The sequence below is a fragment of the Aptenodytes patagonicus genome, chromosome 5 (genome assembly GCF_965638725.1).
Source record: "Aptenodytes patagonicus chromosome 5, bAptPat1.pri.cur, whole genome shotgun sequence".
Lineage (NCBI taxonomy): Eukaryota > Metazoa > Chordata > Aves > Sphenisciformes > Spheniscidae > Aptenodytes > Aptenodytes patagonicus.
This window is the reverse complement of record NC_134953.1, coordinates 73,459,486-73,476,659: the sequence shown is the minus strand read 5'-3', so window position 1 is coordinate 73,476,659 and position 17,174 is coordinate 73,459,486. Positions and strand designations below refer to the sequence as shown.

Sequence of the window (17,174 nt, the reverse complement as noted above, 5' to 3'; positions counted from 1 at the left end):
TAATATATCTGATTGGGTTTGTTCTTAAATTTATTTTATTTTTACTTGGAGAGGAGGATGTCTGCTTTTTATGGGAGACTTGGGGTCACCTGGGAAATGTGGAGGGTCACGAAGGGCCTGACTTGGCAGTACTGAATTACAGATGCTGTGGCTGCGTTTGAGCCAGCCAGGTGGACTCTGCTGCTCTGTGTTCAGGATGCAAAACATTCCCCAACTCATTTAAAGAGTGTTTGGGAAAAGACTTCCCTCCCCCCATCATCTCCCCCCATTGCAAACATTATAAAGAGAAATTGCCATCCCTAACTAGGTGGTTCTTGAAGCATTTTATTCTGGGGGGCCCAGGAAGGGCTCCTGACATGTAAGCATGGGTTGGCAAAGACCTATGTCTGGCAGATTCTATACAATAATTAAAAAAAAAAAAGAGTGTCTGGATTTGATGTGTATTCCTAGACATGAGATGTAAATGAATGTGCGCTAGCAGACAGGGTGCAGGATAGGCACATGAACGTGTAGTCTTTGTCTTAGTAGTTTGTAATCAAACTATGCAAGAAGTGTGATCTTGCTGTTAATTAAGGGGTTTTTATGATTACAAAAAAGTATAGGAATCTACACTGTATTGTTATTACGCAGGTCATCTTAAACAGTCTCTGCTCTACTTAGCCAGTGACACTTGTTAAGTTTTTATCTAGAGATTTGTTTTAAATTTGTAAGGTGGGGGGGTTTTTTTGGGGGGGTGTCTGTTTTGTGTTGTTTTTTATTTTAATTAATTGTGAGAGAGAGAATTTTCGCGGAAGGTTTAATCCTTTCTTGGGTAAAACTATGAAGTATCAGGACAAGTGAAGCAAATGCAAAAGAAGAGAGTTGACTGTAAGCTCACTTGACCAGCACAGTGTAATTGCCAGCTTTGTGAATAGCTCACTGAGGTCTTTCAAGTGCTCGAACGTTTCTTGTGGTATATCAGATATTGATTAGTATGAAGAATATTCTGGCTGAGACAGTGATTTCAGCCACCTTGGGCTACTTCTTCATTCCTCTTACAACAGTTTCCACCCGGGGAGTATCGCTAGGCTCCTTCCTACTGCCACAAACCTTGTCGGTGAGAGCCACTGTGAATCGGGGTGTGTTGCCGCTGTGCGGGCTGCAGCAGCTCTAGCGGTCAGCGAGCCCCTGCGCCTGCCTGTATCTCCTAGCAGTGGGAAAGATGAGTCTGGGAAAAAAGTCAATACAGACAACTAATGTACTGGAGGGGAAGAAAAAAACCAAGTATAGTCTCAGTTGTGTTGTCTAATTTTTCTCCCCGTGTTAAGTCTGATTTATAATAGTTTGCTTGCATTAGACGTTGCTAGCCACTCTGCTCTGATTTTCAGCTGAGCGGGTGAGTTGCTTTCCAGCAGCTCAGGCGCAGGTGCTGAAAGGATGTCACTGGCTGGGCAGCTTGAAGAGCTGCTTGGGGACGATGTAAATGGCAGTGCTTTTTACATTTTTTTTCCATACCCTGCTGACCTGATGGTGGCCGTGCCCTGGAGTCAACTCCAGTGACAGCTGACCCTGCGGCTGTAACAAGTACACGCTGACCACGCTCTGGGTCAAGCTGCCGGCTGTTGGCTCTGCTCGCTGCAGCCTCACGGAAACCTTCTCTGCCTGAAAATAAGAGCGAGAGGAGAGTTTGTTTGATGTATGGTGCAGCTTCGTGATGGGCTTGAGGTGATTGAGGACACTTCTGCTCCCTTGTCAGCTGCAGCTGGGCAGCCCCAAAGCTGCTGACCACCAAAAATTAAAAGAAGCTTTCAGTCGGGTCAGTGAGCCAGCACAGCAGAGATGGGAAACGTGGGTGGAGGAAGAGGGAGACCAAGAGCTGTTTGGGCAGCAAATACTGCGCAGGAGCTAATCATGAAACCCTGGGGATAGCTTATGGCATGGCTGCTGTGGGAAACATAAGCAGGTAGATGTAGCTCTGCCCATAGGAGTGTGCATTGCTGTAAAGGGGGCAGGAGTAGGGTAAGTAGCAGAGTTTTCCTTCACCTTGAAGAGAAAGCCGAACGCTCTCCCTCAGCTTGCAAGAACTGTGCAGGACATTGTGCTAAAAGGGAGGTAAAACACGAATGCAGAGATGTGAGCAGGTGAACCCCGTACAGTGTAAACAGAACAGTTGGACCCAACGGAAGGGTCACAGTCTGGTCCCTTACATTTAATCTCCTGTAGATTGAGACAGCTTGATAATCAACATGTTGTGCAATACTTCAATTTCCGTATTTTTCCAACCGAAAACAAATAGTCCTTGTTCGGTTAGACCATGTAATACTGGCAAGTTATTGTTAACCCATGGCCCTTCGTCTTAATGAAGCATAGTCTAAACAGAAAGGCTTTTGTTATAGTAAGAGGGGGGGAAAAAAGCGGTGATAGTTATTGCATGTTACTGCGCAAGACGTAAAGTAAGACTAAAATCCCCTGGAGAGACCCAGAAAGAGAAGCACTGGGCACGTCTCAGGGCTGAGCCTTTGTGCTTGCGTGTGAGGAGTCTAACGAGGAGTGGGTGAGATTGTGAACTGCACATGTTTGTGTGCACCACATTTTCAACGGTGAGTGGGAATAGAAGGTTTCTGCTTCCAATTACAAGAGGTAATGGTCTGTTCAAAACAAGAAGAAGTTTTGCAGCTCAGACATTTAATAGGCGCAGGTCAGTAAAAATATTTGTGCTGTTTACCGTAGGAAGCTGGTAACAGTGGAGGAGACTGTTAGTAACTTATGCTGTGTAATCGTGAGCTCAGGTAACATGACCATCAAACCTGTTTGAGTGTTCGTCTGACATGGGGTTGTGGCTGCTTAGAAAAATAATGCATAATGCAAATGAGCTTCTTTTAATAGCACAGAACACTAGGGCAAAAGAGAAACACAAGAGTTCAACTCTTGGTGCATCTTGAGCTTCTCTAGGTGTTTCTCCGAGGTGGTATTTTTGTTGTGTTTTAACCTCTTTTGCTGTGCCTGCTTTCTGTTACTCTTTTAGCCTGGACGAAGCCTGTGAGCTGAGCTGTTTGCTTTTCTTTGACCCAGAGCCAGATGGTGATTAACTCACACAGTGAATTTAATCGGTGCTCTGGGAGTTTCTACTTTTAGACAGGCTTCTCTCCATTGCAGTTTCAATCTGGCATGAATCTTCAAAACTCAGCTTTTACAGTAGTCTTTCTAATTATTTTATATCAAACAGCAGCAGAAGACATAGTAGTGGAATGTGTTGGCTGTAAGCTTGCATGTATTCATGCATGCTGTTAGCGTGTGACGTCGAGGGAGGAGAGTGGGCATCTGTCGTGGACTTTTCTTGTTGCAGTACGGGTTCAGCCCTGACTCTGGCTTAACTTCTTCTCTCTTCTAGTACATCACTCGCCTGCCAAAGAACCAGCACATCTGAATGCATTTCCCGAGCACCCATCCTCCCTGAATTACCTGAGACCCAAGAGGCAGAGACCTCAGATGCTGAATCTGAGCGGTACCGAGATGTCTGGGGTACTCAGACCGAGGCCAGCAGGTCTAGACAGCCCGTCGAGCAACCGCTATGCTGGAGACTGGAGTAGTTGTGGGGAGAACTACTTCTTAAACCCAAAAGACTGCCTGAGTGAAGCAGACTACGATGACGTCCCTTCGGAAGACACAGAGAGCGGGGACGACAGCAGCAAAGCCGAGGAGTCGGATGCCCCGGTAAGACACCCGCAGCCCATCCCCAGAGAGCACACGTTTCAGAGCTATTTGACAATGCAAGCAATAGACTCCGCGGTGGATCACAGAGCGAACCTCAAAGACCTGCAGGAAAGTATTGATACTCTGATAGGAAACCTGGAAAGGGAACTCAACAAAAACAAGCTAAATATGAGTTACTAAATCCTGTCCTGCATGACGCCTCCTCCTAGTGCCTCCGTGCCCCGCACCGGGCTTCCCACAGTCATGTGAGGAGTGATGGTGCCCTTGAATGCCTTGTGGTAAGGCCACGGCCCACCTTGCGTTAACAAATTTTAAGCCATTCCGTTACATTTCTGCCTTTTTGTTAGAAGGTGTTGGCCTGATTCTGGTGTTGGAGACAACCTTAGAGACCGAGAGGTGATTCCACATAGTGGTGTTTCTCCCTAAAAATACTATGCACTTAGGTGGTCTGGGCAATACCTGGCAGAAGATAAAGCAGCATCTCTGCTGTTGGCGGCAGCGGAACTCCTCATTCCTGAAACCCTAGCTCCGGTACAGATGTTCCTCTCAGAAGAGGATGAACGCTGCTTGGCCTGAGTTTTGCAGCATGGACTTCAGATAGACTCATTTTACTATATATGCAATGGCTGCTATGAAAAATGCTTTTTATATATATATATAAAATATTTATATATAAAGTTTTAATTGTACAAATATTAATGTATTCCTGTATTAACACTTTTCAATAATTATTTAAACAAGCAAAAATTAAATATTTTTCTAACCTTGTTTGTATATATCTATGTATAAATGTGCATGTGTCTGTAGCCACCTTTGGAAAGGAGAGGTCTCAGAATTACGAGATGTCCCCGTTTCTAGGAAGACGTGTTCGGTGATGCCGGGATGAAGTTACCCCTTGGGTAACACAGCGTTTGATTTATGCACAGAAACATGGCCAGAGAGAAGGCAGGGTGAATGATTAATATAAATGACCTTGTGTGTTGCAGGGGCATCGGTTTGCAGGTGTTGACTATTAACTCTCTCTCACACCCCCACCACTGTTTCTATTTTTTTTTCCTTCTTTTTTTGTTGCTTTTTCCTCCGTGGTTTTTTTTGTATATAAAGAAGGTCTGGAAGGTATTTACTTTTCAAAAAATACTTCTGGTTTGTCGTTTTAACCTGTTACTTTATTCTTGACGTTTCAATAATTTTCTTTTTTCTCTCCAGAGTTTCATGTTTTTTTGTTGAGGTACCTTTGTCTGGCTGCTGGTAGTTAGATGTGTTTGAGCCCTCTCTGAAGGGCTGTGGCTCTGGAGATGCAAGACTCAAATTCTGCACAAAGGCAGTTATTTTTTTCTGAGTCTTTTTTTTTTTTCCTTCTAAATTAATCTCCCAGAAATGGAAACCTGAGTTGTTACATGAGGTTGAATGGGTTGAGTGATGTTATTCCTGGGGAGTTTGGGTAGGATTGCAGTTCACTGTGACCTTATTAGGTTCAGCTATCACTATCTTCTCAGATGATCTTTTATCTTTATCACATTTATGGTGAGCAATTAAACATTTCATGTTAAGGAAACACACTCTTGGTTTAATTAAAATCGCATACAGATGTTTTGATAGTCCCTCTAACCGAAAGGAGATACGGAGTCATTCCTTGTCCTTCACAGGTCACCCCCCCGTGAGGAAGGGGGGATTTGGGCAGGTGGGGGCGAGAGGGTTATGTGTTTTGAGAGGTCAAACACCAAGTCGCTGTCAGCTGGCAGGGTAGAACTTAATTCTCTTCATCTCTTCGGTACAATGTTGGCGTCCCGCCATGGCTTTCCATTCACTCTGTGGGTAAGCGCTTTTCTGCTAACCCGTACTTCCTTATATTGCTTAATTGAAGAGTTATTTATTTGCAGTAGCAAGGGATTAAGAATTGCTATGGCAAACTTCACCCCTGTTTTCTAAGGAGTTATTTTAGCATGGTTTCAAATGGCTTATTCAATCCCATTAATTTATTTTTTGTAAGTGTTAAAAGATGCAAAACAATTATTGCAATATAATGATAATGTATGAAAATGTAAATTTAACCTGAAGCATTTATCAATAAATCGATGTATTTTTTTAAACTTTTATACCTACAGAATGTGCATACTTTTTAAACTATAAATTTAAGTTCTAAATAAAATTTGAATTAAGAACAAAATTTGACTAAGCCTAGTTGGTGATTATTTAAACCTGTCTAAGCTGATGCCATCCACTTGCACTGGCTGCACATGTGAATTAATTCCATAAAGACACTTAGCTTTTCAAAAGATGTTTTGTTCTGTTGTCATTTCTAGATTGACCCAGAATTTCAGTTACATAATTAAAAAGAAAACCAAACCACTACTCAGTTTAAATCCAAAAGGAATAATATTCTAAGGAAGTTGTCAAACCAGTGTTGTGGCAGTGTTTCTTCTTCTTCTGTTGCAGAATGCTGATGCTTTTGAACGTAGCCTGGCTTCAGCACTGGGTGTGTAGATGTATTAGCGCCAGTTGAAAGGTGTTTGCATTTAAAGTTATTTGATAAATGATATATGAAGTTTTCATTGTCTGTAATAATCTAGATGATGGAAGTGAGCACCTTTTGAATAAGTGTAAGCTTTTTCTACAGGAGGGTTCTGTAACTCAGTGCAGCAGTGCGCTGCTCTGTCAACTTTGATATTTTAACCTTACAACAGGGGAAATTAATGACTTGATAAACTATTAATGTTAATCTAATTAGTTAATTAAAATATAGTAAAGTATTGGTATTATTCAAATGAAACATTTGCTGTTAATCTAGTTATAACAACTTGGGGAACACATTTTGTATCTTAGAAATCCTCTTTTAATGAGACATTTCCCAAGTGGTATTTTTGTTATATGTTGTCCCTTACATATATTCTTAGATATTACTATATTTCGTATAGTTATTTATATGATCTGGTCAAGCTGCATCCTTCTTATGATTGTTACAGATTCTTAAGGAACAGGATAGAGTTAATTTCCTTCCCAGTAGCTGGCACAGTGCTGTGTTTTGGATGTAGGATGAGAACAATGTTGATAACACACCGATGTTTTAGTTGTTGCTACGCGGTGCTTACACTAGCCAAGGACTTTTCAGCTCCCCATGCTCTACCGACTGAGAAGGCTGGAGGTGCACAAGAAGCTGGGAGGGGGCACAGCCAGGACAGCTGACCCCAACTGGCCAGAGGGACATTCCATACCATGGGACGTCATGCTCAGTACAGAAACTGGGAAAACTGGCCGGGGGGGGCCGCTGCTCGGGGACTGGCTGGGCATCGGTCGGCGGGTGATGAGCAATTGCACTGTGCATCACTTGCTTTGTATATTCTTTTATCAGTATTATTATTATTTTCCCTTCCTTTTCTGTCCTATTAAACTGTCTTTATCTCAATCCACGAATCTTACTTTCCCCCCCCCCCCAATTCTCTCCCCCATCCCACTGGGGGGGTGAGTGAGCAAACGGCTGTGTGGTGTTTAGCTGCCTGCCGGGTTAAACCACGACAATGTCGTCCCTTATATATATTCTAGTAGATATTATTATCTTTCGTATAATTATTTATATAATCTGGTCAAGCTGCATCCTTCTTACATTTGTTACAGATTCTTAAGGAACAGGATTAGTGTGGGAATTACCTTAATCTGGAAACACTAAATTGGGAGATTAAAACCACCTGCTTCTACCAAAGTAGTAGTGAACATTTTTTTTAATACAAAAGAGCAGCCGCAGGCTGCGTGTGGTTTGCAGGGTAGAGCTCCTGTCAAACCCCGTGGGCACAGCCAGGAACTTCTCTTACCGTACTAACCCCTGTTGCTGTCTGCTTGGTGTAACTCAGTTTGACGTCAGGAGCAGCTCCTGTTCTGCGGGGGCTCTTGCCGCTGCTAGAAGAGGTTAAAAGCGGAGGGCAGAGCCTGCGGTTGAGTTCAGAGAGCAGATGTCTTTGGAGTGTGTGGGCTTCCTTCAGGTGCGACCTCCGCTTCCCAGGTAAAGAAAATGGATGCAGATGCTCTTACAGAAACAGTCCTAAGACTTGCACCAACATCGCATACAAATAGTTATACGCGAGTATGGGCCAGTGATGGCCGCGTGCTGGGCTGGGTAGCAACCAAGAATCGTAGTTTGTAGTCCCCAGGGAAAAGCAGCAACGCATCTGTAGGTCTGTGCAACTCTTTGCTGCCAAGTGTTAAGGATGTAATACGCTGAGGTGAGTTCAGGAATGGACTAGGCCCATTCGTAGAGTTTTAATCCATTGCTGTTTGTTTAAACAGGATTGTCCAAATGCCGCTTGGGCTGTGCGGCTGATCCAGCTGACGCTGAATCGCTTCTCTCCCTTTTTCAGCTTCCCCAAGTGGCTTATTACAGGAGCGTGCAAGAGATGGGTAGGGATGGTGTGGAGTAGAGGGGGTGGCAGCATGACCTCGGCCTGGCTTAAGCCTCAGAAACTTCAGATCTTTTAGATCTGTCTTTCCCAAATGTGTAACGTATGTGTGTTTATTAATGCACCAGGCAAAAATGTAGCTGCAGCTATTCAGACATGTTCTAAAAATAGAGGGAAACATCCCCAACAGAAGTAGATATTCAGGATTTTTACAGAATAAATCTATAAATCTGATAAGCCAGAGAGACATCTGGTATTTCTGATGCCAGATCTTAACCCCTTCACCTTCCTCCCCGTCCCGAGGTACCGGGTTTTCCTAACAGTAAAAATGTCTTTTGATACAAGAAGTCTTTATCTCGAATTCTGGGGCTAGCAACAGTTGAAAGACGGTTATTTGGGGTGGGGGGAGGACTGGTGTTACATTTTAACTATGATGCATTTGCTTTAAAATGTCATCCTACACAATGGATTAACTGTTTTCATTCTGTTTGACTTTTTTTAGAGCCATGCAGGAAACCCTATAATTCGTCTTGACAACAAAATTTGCTAGGCAAAATTAACCTGTGGAACAGTCTGCCATGAGATAATGCAAAGCCGACCCTACAGGTATTTGGACCTCTAGGATTGCATTAGAGAGGATAAAAGATCGTGATGGGATGTATAATCTCATGTCTCTGGTGTTATTCGGGAGCAGAGATGAGGAGGAAAATGGCTTTCAGGAAGGCTACCCCCTTTCCGTTGGGGGATTCCTGCAGCTCCCCAGACTGCTTTGCCCTAGGGAGGAAGGGGGGCTGATCAGCAGAGCCCTGATCCGCTGCCTCCTTGTCCTCACCGTTAGGAAAACCCGTCTATCTTCCGGAATACTTTCTTAATCAAAACTCTCAAGAGTGCCTCTGTGGTGGGGAACAAGGCTCACGTTGAGGCCGCCGCCTCTTCTGGGTTGTAGTGACAGGGCTACAGTGGAGGGGAGATGGTTGGGCTTTCCAGGTAAGCCATGACCATAAGGTTGGCTTTAATGTATACGTAGTTTGCAGCCCTGTGAATCAAAAAATCTGTGGAAGATGGTCTGAGGTGGTGTTCTAACGAAGTCCAGGCCTGATAACAGAGCTGAGCTTTTTTAATTACTTGGTTGTGGGATATTTACATATCTGTATGGAGCAGGCTGTTAGTTAAATATTGATTTAGCAGAGGAGCTGTGCTCTCTTCCTTTTTGAGCTCTGACTGCAAACACCGTGCTGCTGCAGGTGGTAGAGACGTGCTTGTTGAGTTTTCCTTGGTTTTAATTTAGAGGTAGTTTAATACGAGGGGCAAGGAACATTACTATAATATTTAAACTTCATACTAACAAACAAAATACTATTTTTCAAACCAAGTCCTATCTAGTGGCACCAAACCTCTCTTAAATCTGACCAAAGTTCAATCAGTGTGGTAAAAGTACGTGATGGGGAGATCCTGGCTGTAGAAAACTGAAGGGGCATGTTTTTAACCCTGCCTAAAACCAATTTGCAATGTTTTATTTCAGGACACAGGAGGCTCACGCTGCTCCTGTTTCGTATTTGGCTACGCTTTACTCTGACGAAGCAGAGCACCGGGGCCGGCTATCGCTTGTCAGCCGAAGGTCCTCTCTGCAAATCCCCCGTGTGTCAGTCGCCTTTTGTGCTTTAGTGTCTACTGTGACCATATGGACATTTGTTTGACAGGAGTCTGTGACCCTCAAACAGTTTGGTGAGTCATGGAAAGAGTGAACTCACCCGTATAGAGTTTAATCTGTCCTCCTCTGATAGATTTAATTTCCGCTTGACAGGCTCTGCTCAGTTACATGGTGTCTGACCTGGCTATTGAAACCGAGCAACCAGCAGAACACCGCTTACAAAAGAGTCGTCTCTGTGGGTGGAGGACGAACATTAATATTCATGAGCTGTTACTCATTTATGCTGGTAAATATTAAAACTTCTGTATAACACCGTTCGATCTCTCTCAAGAATAATTGTCCTTTGACAGAAATGCACGCAGCCAAGCCACAGTGTGCTTGGTAAAAGCTGTTTGTTCTAAATAATGCTGGTTTCTTCGAGGGAACAATATATTTTAATGGCTTTGGTCTTCTGTTTGTAAGCATTTTCCAGGCTTAAGTAACGATCATTTTCTAATCTGATGATGGCAAGTAGAAGTGGTTCAGCCTGCAAAGTTTGAAGGGTTTATGAATAGTGTGGTCAGATCTATGCTTTTGGTTCAGCAGCCCCTGTTTAGTAATTTATGTGGTCCTCCCTTAGTGTATCAACGTATGGATTCAGCAGAGGTGCAAGGGGCTTCCCTATCATTTAAGTGTAGTAAGTAATACATAGAAGACTTTATAGCATGGTGAATATTTGTTGTGGCTGCATTTAAGGGAACAGAACCAGGTTGCTGTTGTTGAGGGAGCACTGATGTTGACTATTCCCTGCGTAAGCGGTAGCATTATACATTGCCTTTTGAGCGTTGCGGCAATCTTCTTGGGATAGATCCTCTTGTAGCAGTGATGGCCACCTCTCTTCCCTGCTGTAATCCAGGTGACCGTACGTGCTATTTGGGGAAACAATTGCTTGTGGAAGTTGTGAGTAAAGCTAGCTAACGATGAAATAATCTTCAGTGTAAAAAATACCTTTGTTCCTATGCTTCGTGAACTAAAATGGCTCATTGATTTATAAGAGCAATTCGGGGTCTGGTTTTGATCTTTAAATCCCTTAGGTGAGAGTGGAGCCTTTGCATGAGGAATTGTTCCTTCCATCTCCTGTGTTACTGTGATTGTTGTGGTCGTCTGAGGTACCCGTGTGCCTGCGTGCCTTCCCTTCTCCCTTCAACGGCAGCTGGGGGACATGGGGCTGCACAAGTCTCAGGTGAGCGTTCTTCGCTGTGGAGTGCTCTCTGTCACCATATCTACGGAGCAGGAAATGTCCTGGATGTCTCAAAAAAACCCTACTGCTTGTCCCTAAGTTTTCAAGAGGAGTGAATACTTTGACAATGTTGTGGTTTAACCCCAGCCAGCAACTAAGCCCCAGGCAGCCGCTCGCTCACTCCCCCCTCCAGTGGGACGGGGGAGAGAATCGGAAGGGTAAAAGTGAGAAAACTCGTGGGTTGAGATAAAGACAGTTTAATAGGGAAAGCAAAAGCTGCGCACGCAAGCAAAGCAAACCAAGGAATTCATTCACCCCTTCCCACCGGCAGGCAGGTGTTCAGCCATCTCCAGGAGAGCAGGGCTCCATCACGCCTAACGGTGACTTGGGAAGACAAAACACCATCACTCCGAACGTCCCCCCTTTCCTTCCTTCCTCTTCCCCCAGCTTTCTATGCCGAGCATGACGCCATATGGTGTGGGATATCCCTTTGGTCAGTTGGGGTCAGCTGTCCCGGCTGTGTCCCCTCCCAACTCCTTGTGCCCCCCCAGCCTCCTCGCTGGTGGGGTGGGGTGAGAGGCAGAAAAGGCCTTGACTCTGTGTCAGCACTGCTCAGCAATAACGAAAACATCCCTGTGTTATCAACGCTGTTTCCAGCACAAATCCAAAATATAGCCCCATACTAGCTACTATGAAGAAAATTAACTCTATCCCAGTCAAAACCAGCACAGGGGATGAGGGCGGAGATGCTTGCTGGAGCTGAGTAGCAGAATCTGGATGGCCTATGTGAATGTAACTACTGGAGTAGAATGGCTTCCCCTCTGGTGGGAGCAGGTGGATGTAGATTGGAGGGGTGAATACTGGCACGTTGGTTTGACCGGCCGAGTTGTGTTTAAGGTCTTTTACGGCTTATAGAATCCTGACAGACACAGAACTTTGAAAACTATTATTTAAACAGATAGAATATTCATTATAACTGTATTAATGAAAGATAGTGGGAGAAGTGTGCTGAAAACAGTTGTTCTCTAACCACATTGTGAGTAAACAAATGGATAAAATTAATGAAACAATAATCTCTAACTGCAAGATGCTTTATTTCTGAAGCTAAACGCGTTCTGCTGAAATAAAGAGGTCCTGAAATAAAAAGCTCACTGGTTCTAAAGGTGATAATGGGCTCTAATCTGATGAGGAAAGTATTTCTTGTCCGTTTACTAGTCCTAAATCCGTTAGTATCTGCTTCTCCAGGTCCAGGAACACAGTATAGTCTGCATTTTCTTGCTCCTCCATCTCTTGTTTTCTGTAGAGTAGTCATACTCTGAAGGAAAAACACATACCAGGCAATAATGCACTGTTAAGCTTTGAAACCTGTATGCGACCCCAGTGCTTTCCAGTCGATAGTATCAGTGCTATCACAAATTAATGAAAACAGGCATCACTTAAGGCTACATTAACTGAATTGTCATTTCCTTGGTTGATTAGTTGGTATTATTAAACCATTTACCAAAGAATGGATAGGCAAAATCCTTATGTGAATGAAGAATGGAAGGCTGGAGTCTCTCCTCGCTTGAAGGAGCAATATTGATAGGGAAGTTGCCAAAATGTAACTTTTTGAAAGAGCAGCTGATGTAAAAAGAAAAGCAAATTCATAGCTGTTAAATGTCCATAGGCTCTAATGCTCTTGCAGGAGTTTCACTTGACCAAGAGCTGAACTTAGGTGAACTAGGACTACCTTGTCCACTCCTAAGAACTGTAAATATGAAATAAGGAGCTGCTAAGCTATTTTGATTATGTCCATCCTGATTTTTGAAAATACTATGGGAAATCCTGCCTAGCAAAACAGGTGCATTTTGAAGACCCAAAGAAACAAAGTTTTCTTAATTCCAAGTATAACATACTGTTTTCTCTCTCTGTGCCTCCAGCTCCATTTCAATTCTGTTTTGGCTTGAAATTCTTGATACTCTTGAAACTCTTGTTCACAGTACTTCAGGTATTTGACTTCTTTTTCAAAATAATCAAGTACGTTGGCATGCTATTAACACAATGACAAACAAGGGTCATTACACGCCCAAAGACACGGAATTATTGCTGATGATCTGAACGGTATTATTAGTTTATCTATATTGGGAATGTAGATATCTCTATTTATCCAAATAATTTGCAGCAAAACAATACAAAGATGTGGATTGGAACCAATTGATTTGGGATACAAATGTGCATGGGGTTAAATAATTTCTATTACACTGACTCGGAGTAGATCATCCTTCAGGAACCTGCAGTGAAATAACTAAACCAGTTTTAGGTTAGTGATTTCACTAAGTCAGTCCAAATCCTCACTGACCCAACTTCAGGCACAAAGAAACCATAAAATACCATACTTCAGTATTACACTATGCATTTATCTGGGATTCTGTGTTTTAGTTTTCATTAGTCTCTTCAACAACCTAGTATTTTTCAGTGAATACTTCAGTTAGAATGAGTGTAATCTAAATATTAGTGACTGCTCCTGGGTTATCATTCTGCACCCTAAATAGTGTAGTTCCAAAACACACGTAATTTGGGCAGAAGCAATGTGTTTCCTCACGTTAGAGGACTTAGCTCCTACCTTGCTTTGGAGAAGTTACTTTTACTAAAACAAGGCTGCTGACCTGGTGTTATATTGCTACATACTGTAGCTCTGTGCACAGCAAACCTTTATGGGATGTTTATAAACTATTTAAGTGCATACATTAACTTAAAACTGGGATAGGACGGGATGAAAATTTTGTGATGTAAAAATAACAGACTAGGTAGCAGGCAAGACTGCTAGACTGGATGAGATGAAAACACTAGCCTGATCTTTGGCTGGGAGGTGAGGGAAAAGAACAACTGCAAATGATGTGGAAAGAAAGAGAAATTAAAACTGTTTCCATTGTTCCCATGGCTCTTTGGTGCAGACAGTCCTTATTTCAAAAGAGAATGAATGAGCGGTAATGTTAGTAACAGTTTGCAAAATGTGCTTTAACTAAGCTAGAACCAGATATTAAGATGTATGTATATCGAAGTACCAAATTTACAGGAAAAAAATTGATGCAAATGCCGATAAGAAGGTGTAAAGAAAGAGAAATTCAGTGTATTTACATTACTGTGCCCTATACAGCGTTGTTTTAATGCATGAAAACAGGTGTCATTTTATGCATGTGGCAAAAAAATGCTGAACTCTTTACTGTGTTTTCATGTAGCCAGGTTGGAGCAGTGGAATTCTGCCAACTGTCGCTCAGGTTTCCTTTAGGTGCCTCCTATCTGAGCTCTGTACAAAGCCAGCTTTGCTACGGGTGATCTTTGGAGAATATGGCCACACTGATCTCAGATTAATTGCCATCCATTTGAAGGCAAGTGTTTCCAGGCAGGCCTGTTTCTGTGTTGGAGTTTTCAGGATAAAGTGTCTCAGATTAATAAAAATTCTTACCAACCTCATTCCTCGAAGGGTGACTTAGTGTCTGACAGATTTCCAAAACATGCAGTACTCCAAGATCATCAGAAACAGCTAAAAAATGCTGCTTTGCTGAAAGATATGTGACAAAAACCATACAAACAATCTAAATTCCAACAGTAATACATAACTCCACCCAAACGCAAGCTACAGAGGGTTCATTTTTGTTGTGGTCTTTTTGGTTTGTTGTTCACTGCAGCAAAAAGGCAGGCTTATTGCCCTCTTATTTTCTTAACAAATGAAATTCCCTTTGAAGTTTATACTTTTTCGAACTCTTTTTTTTTTTTATTAAATGTTTTCAGTTGCTTTATGCTGTGGTAGTACACTTAGAACTGATGTATGCATTTTTGTATATACAGTGCAGTGTTAAATTAGTGGAAGTATGTACTTATCTATTATATAAGATCATCTGTAACAAGATTAACGTGCCTTGGAGTCATGGGCCATTTTGCAAACAGGGTGGCACAGTAAAGTGCAATCACCATCAACATACGTGAGGCAATCCAGGGGCTGATGAAAGTGATCATTGATTCGGAGATGTTCTGGAAATGAGATGGCTCATGAGTTTTCCTCAGTAAGTCCCAAATATCTATATTTCCATCTTCTCTGCCAATGAAGAAAACTCCTGGTCTCGTTAAGGACCATTGTCCCGCAGTGTATCTTCCTGCAGAGCAGCTTGACTGAAGGATCGGTCCATTCTTAATTTTTTTTTTTAAAACAAATAAAAGATAGACCCAACAATCAAACAGTACTATCCATTCACTACTTCAAATCTCCTACCATTTAAGAACATTCACAATCTAAATGATCCTATTACAAAAATTATATCAATGGCAAAATTGGTATCACCTTCTGCAGATAAAGAGGAGAATTGTAGGGAAGAAAAAAACCTGATATCTCACTTCCAGTCTAATAAGGTAATCTGTCTATCTGCTGTTAAAATCTGTGGTCTTTAAATTTTGCCAGGTGCAGCTAACCTGGGTTCCTACGTGAGAGGAACTGTAAAAAAAAAACCCCACGTTTCTTTGTCTTCAGATGATGAAAAGACTGCATCCTAAATATTAGTTCTTCAGATCTGTTTAGCACACATTGCCTTTATTCTTTGGTTTCCCTAGCAGCAGAAACAATTTGTTGAGAAGCTACAGTTTTTACAAGGTTGGTCAGGTCACAAGGAAGAAGGTCACTTCATTTTTTCTGTAAAAGGCAAGTTTACAAAGCTATTTCTAAAATAGTTTTCTGATGTCAAGAAAAAGGAAAAGCTGCTCTTATACCCAATTTATTTCTAAACTATGAAGCTTTGTGACTTACAAACATTTCTGAAAATACAGATTCTGAGGTTATAGTTCTGTCTTGTATAGCTATCAATTCTGTTACAGCTGTGTTAAAGTAACTTACTGTAACCCCTTCTTTCCAAATGGCAAAATTCCGGCCTCCAACGCTTAGAACGATGTCTTTAAAAAACGGAGATCTCTGCAGAGTGTTGATAGTTTCAGTGTGAATGGTGTATTTCTGAGTGTGCTTCTGACCTAACGGAACGATAAAAGGCAGTTGCTTGTAACTAGTGCTTTAGTGATTGTCTTCACAATGGGAGTTACGCAGGGGGAAACAGGAGTGCAGGATCCAGCACAGGCTTCAAAGATACTAGCTTCATATGTTTTGGGCACAAGCTATAGGAATTGGAATTGCCGCAAATCTAGTTACTGTGAAGCATGACTTCCATGACTTGTGCCAACAGGTACATAGCGATGCACCTGTGATACTGGAGAGGGCTTCTGCTATTCTGTCATGGTAGCTAAACTGCATACACTTTTGAGGCTGTACTGCTGAATACAGTGTCATCAGTGTCATCAGTGAGAGAGACTGTTATAGCAGATGAGCAAGAACCTTAAAAAGACAGAGTATAGGTGCAAATATTTTAAAGTTAGCAATGTATTAAGGTTTAAACAGGTATTGAGAAACTTGTACTTACTAACTGGTTTTGCCGAGTCACTATCAATTTCCATTTTCCAGTTGGAATAAACAATTTCTCCATCCTGTGATGCCAGAAAAATCAAGTAAATGCATTTAATATTAAATAAGTTCTGAGTAAATTAAACGAAAGTTTGCAGCCAATGACTGAAAAAACACTAAAATTTTGGATCACCATTTTTCAGTTATGTATTGCCAAAACAGCTTTACTTACCATGATGTATGTAGGTAGTCCTTCCTGCAGAATTAGGTGCTCGATTTTTACCGTTCATGCTTTGCTCCAGTATTTGGGGAAAAGGTGACCAGAAACAAAAAGGTAGCTAGAAGCCAAATTTTCATTTCCACATGAACTCAAAACTGGGAAAGATTTTGGAATTTTAGATACGTAGGGTAGGTAGAGGGCTATGAATAGCTGGCACTTCCTAAAGTGGAAATAAGTTGTGGGGGAAATTGTAGTATAAACATTTTCACCTGACATTTGGGGAAACACTAAAAAAGTATTACTAATCTTATGGGTTCTGGAATAAGGAAATACTGTTTGGTTCCTGATGGCAGGTAGTTAAGTTCAACATATTTTGGAAATGTCTTCTAATTCTGCCCTTCGAGTAAGGGTTCATAGTCTACCAAATATTGGGGTTTTTATTTTAAGCATGTAGCTAAATGCATTAAAATGGGAGTAAAATGTGGCATGTCCAGAAAGATCTTTTTAGTTAACACCTGAAGAAAACATGCAAGTCCATACATTTGTGAAAACTCTATTATTTAATTGTTCAGTCTTTTGGATAT

At 42.0% G+C, this 17,174-nt stretch overlaps 2 protein-coding genes across 4 annotated transcripts in view; one reads left to right on the top strand and one right to left on the bottom strand.

The window, feature by feature from the left end:
* The window catches only part of SYDE2 (synapse defective Rho GTPase homolog 2), a 32,050-nt gene extending 27,734 nt beyond the window's left edge, over positions 1–4,316 (top strand). Inside the window, exons 7-8 of one of the 2 annotated variants that reach the window (XM_076340533.1) lie at positions 2,710–2,768; positions 3,371–3,443. In XM_076340533.1, coding sequence (XP_076196648.1) covers positions 2,710–2,720 — 11 coding nt within the window. In that variant the 3' untranslated portion in view covers positions 2,721–2,768; positions 3,371–3,443. Of the gene's footprint in view, positions 1–2,709; positions 2,769–3,370 lie in introns of both variants that reach the window. The other variant, XM_076340532.1, reaches the window with a different exon arrangement.
* Positions 4,317–12,178: 7,862 nt separating this feature from the next.
* DNAI3 (dynein axonemal intermediate chain 3) overlaps positions 12,179–17,174 on the bottom strand; it is a 31,061-nt gene continuing 26,065 nt past the window's right edge. For both annotated transcript variants that reach the window (XM_076340523.1, XM_076340522.1), the window contains 6 exons: positions 16,390–16,453; positions 15,816–15,946; positions 14,914–15,118; positions 14,401–14,492; positions 12,847–12,980; positions 12,179–12,266 (listed from right to left, as the gene is read on the bottom strand). In XM_076340523.1, coding sequence (XP_076196638.1) covers positions 12,260–12,266; positions 12,847–12,980; positions 14,401–14,492; positions 14,914–15,118; positions 15,816–15,946; positions 16,390–16,453 — 633 coding nt within the window. In that variant the 3' untranslated portion in view covers positions 12,179–12,259. The remainder of the gene's footprint in view (positions 12,267–12,846; positions 12,981–14,400; positions 14,493–14,913; positions 15,119–15,815; positions 15,947–16,389; positions 16,454–17,174) is intronic.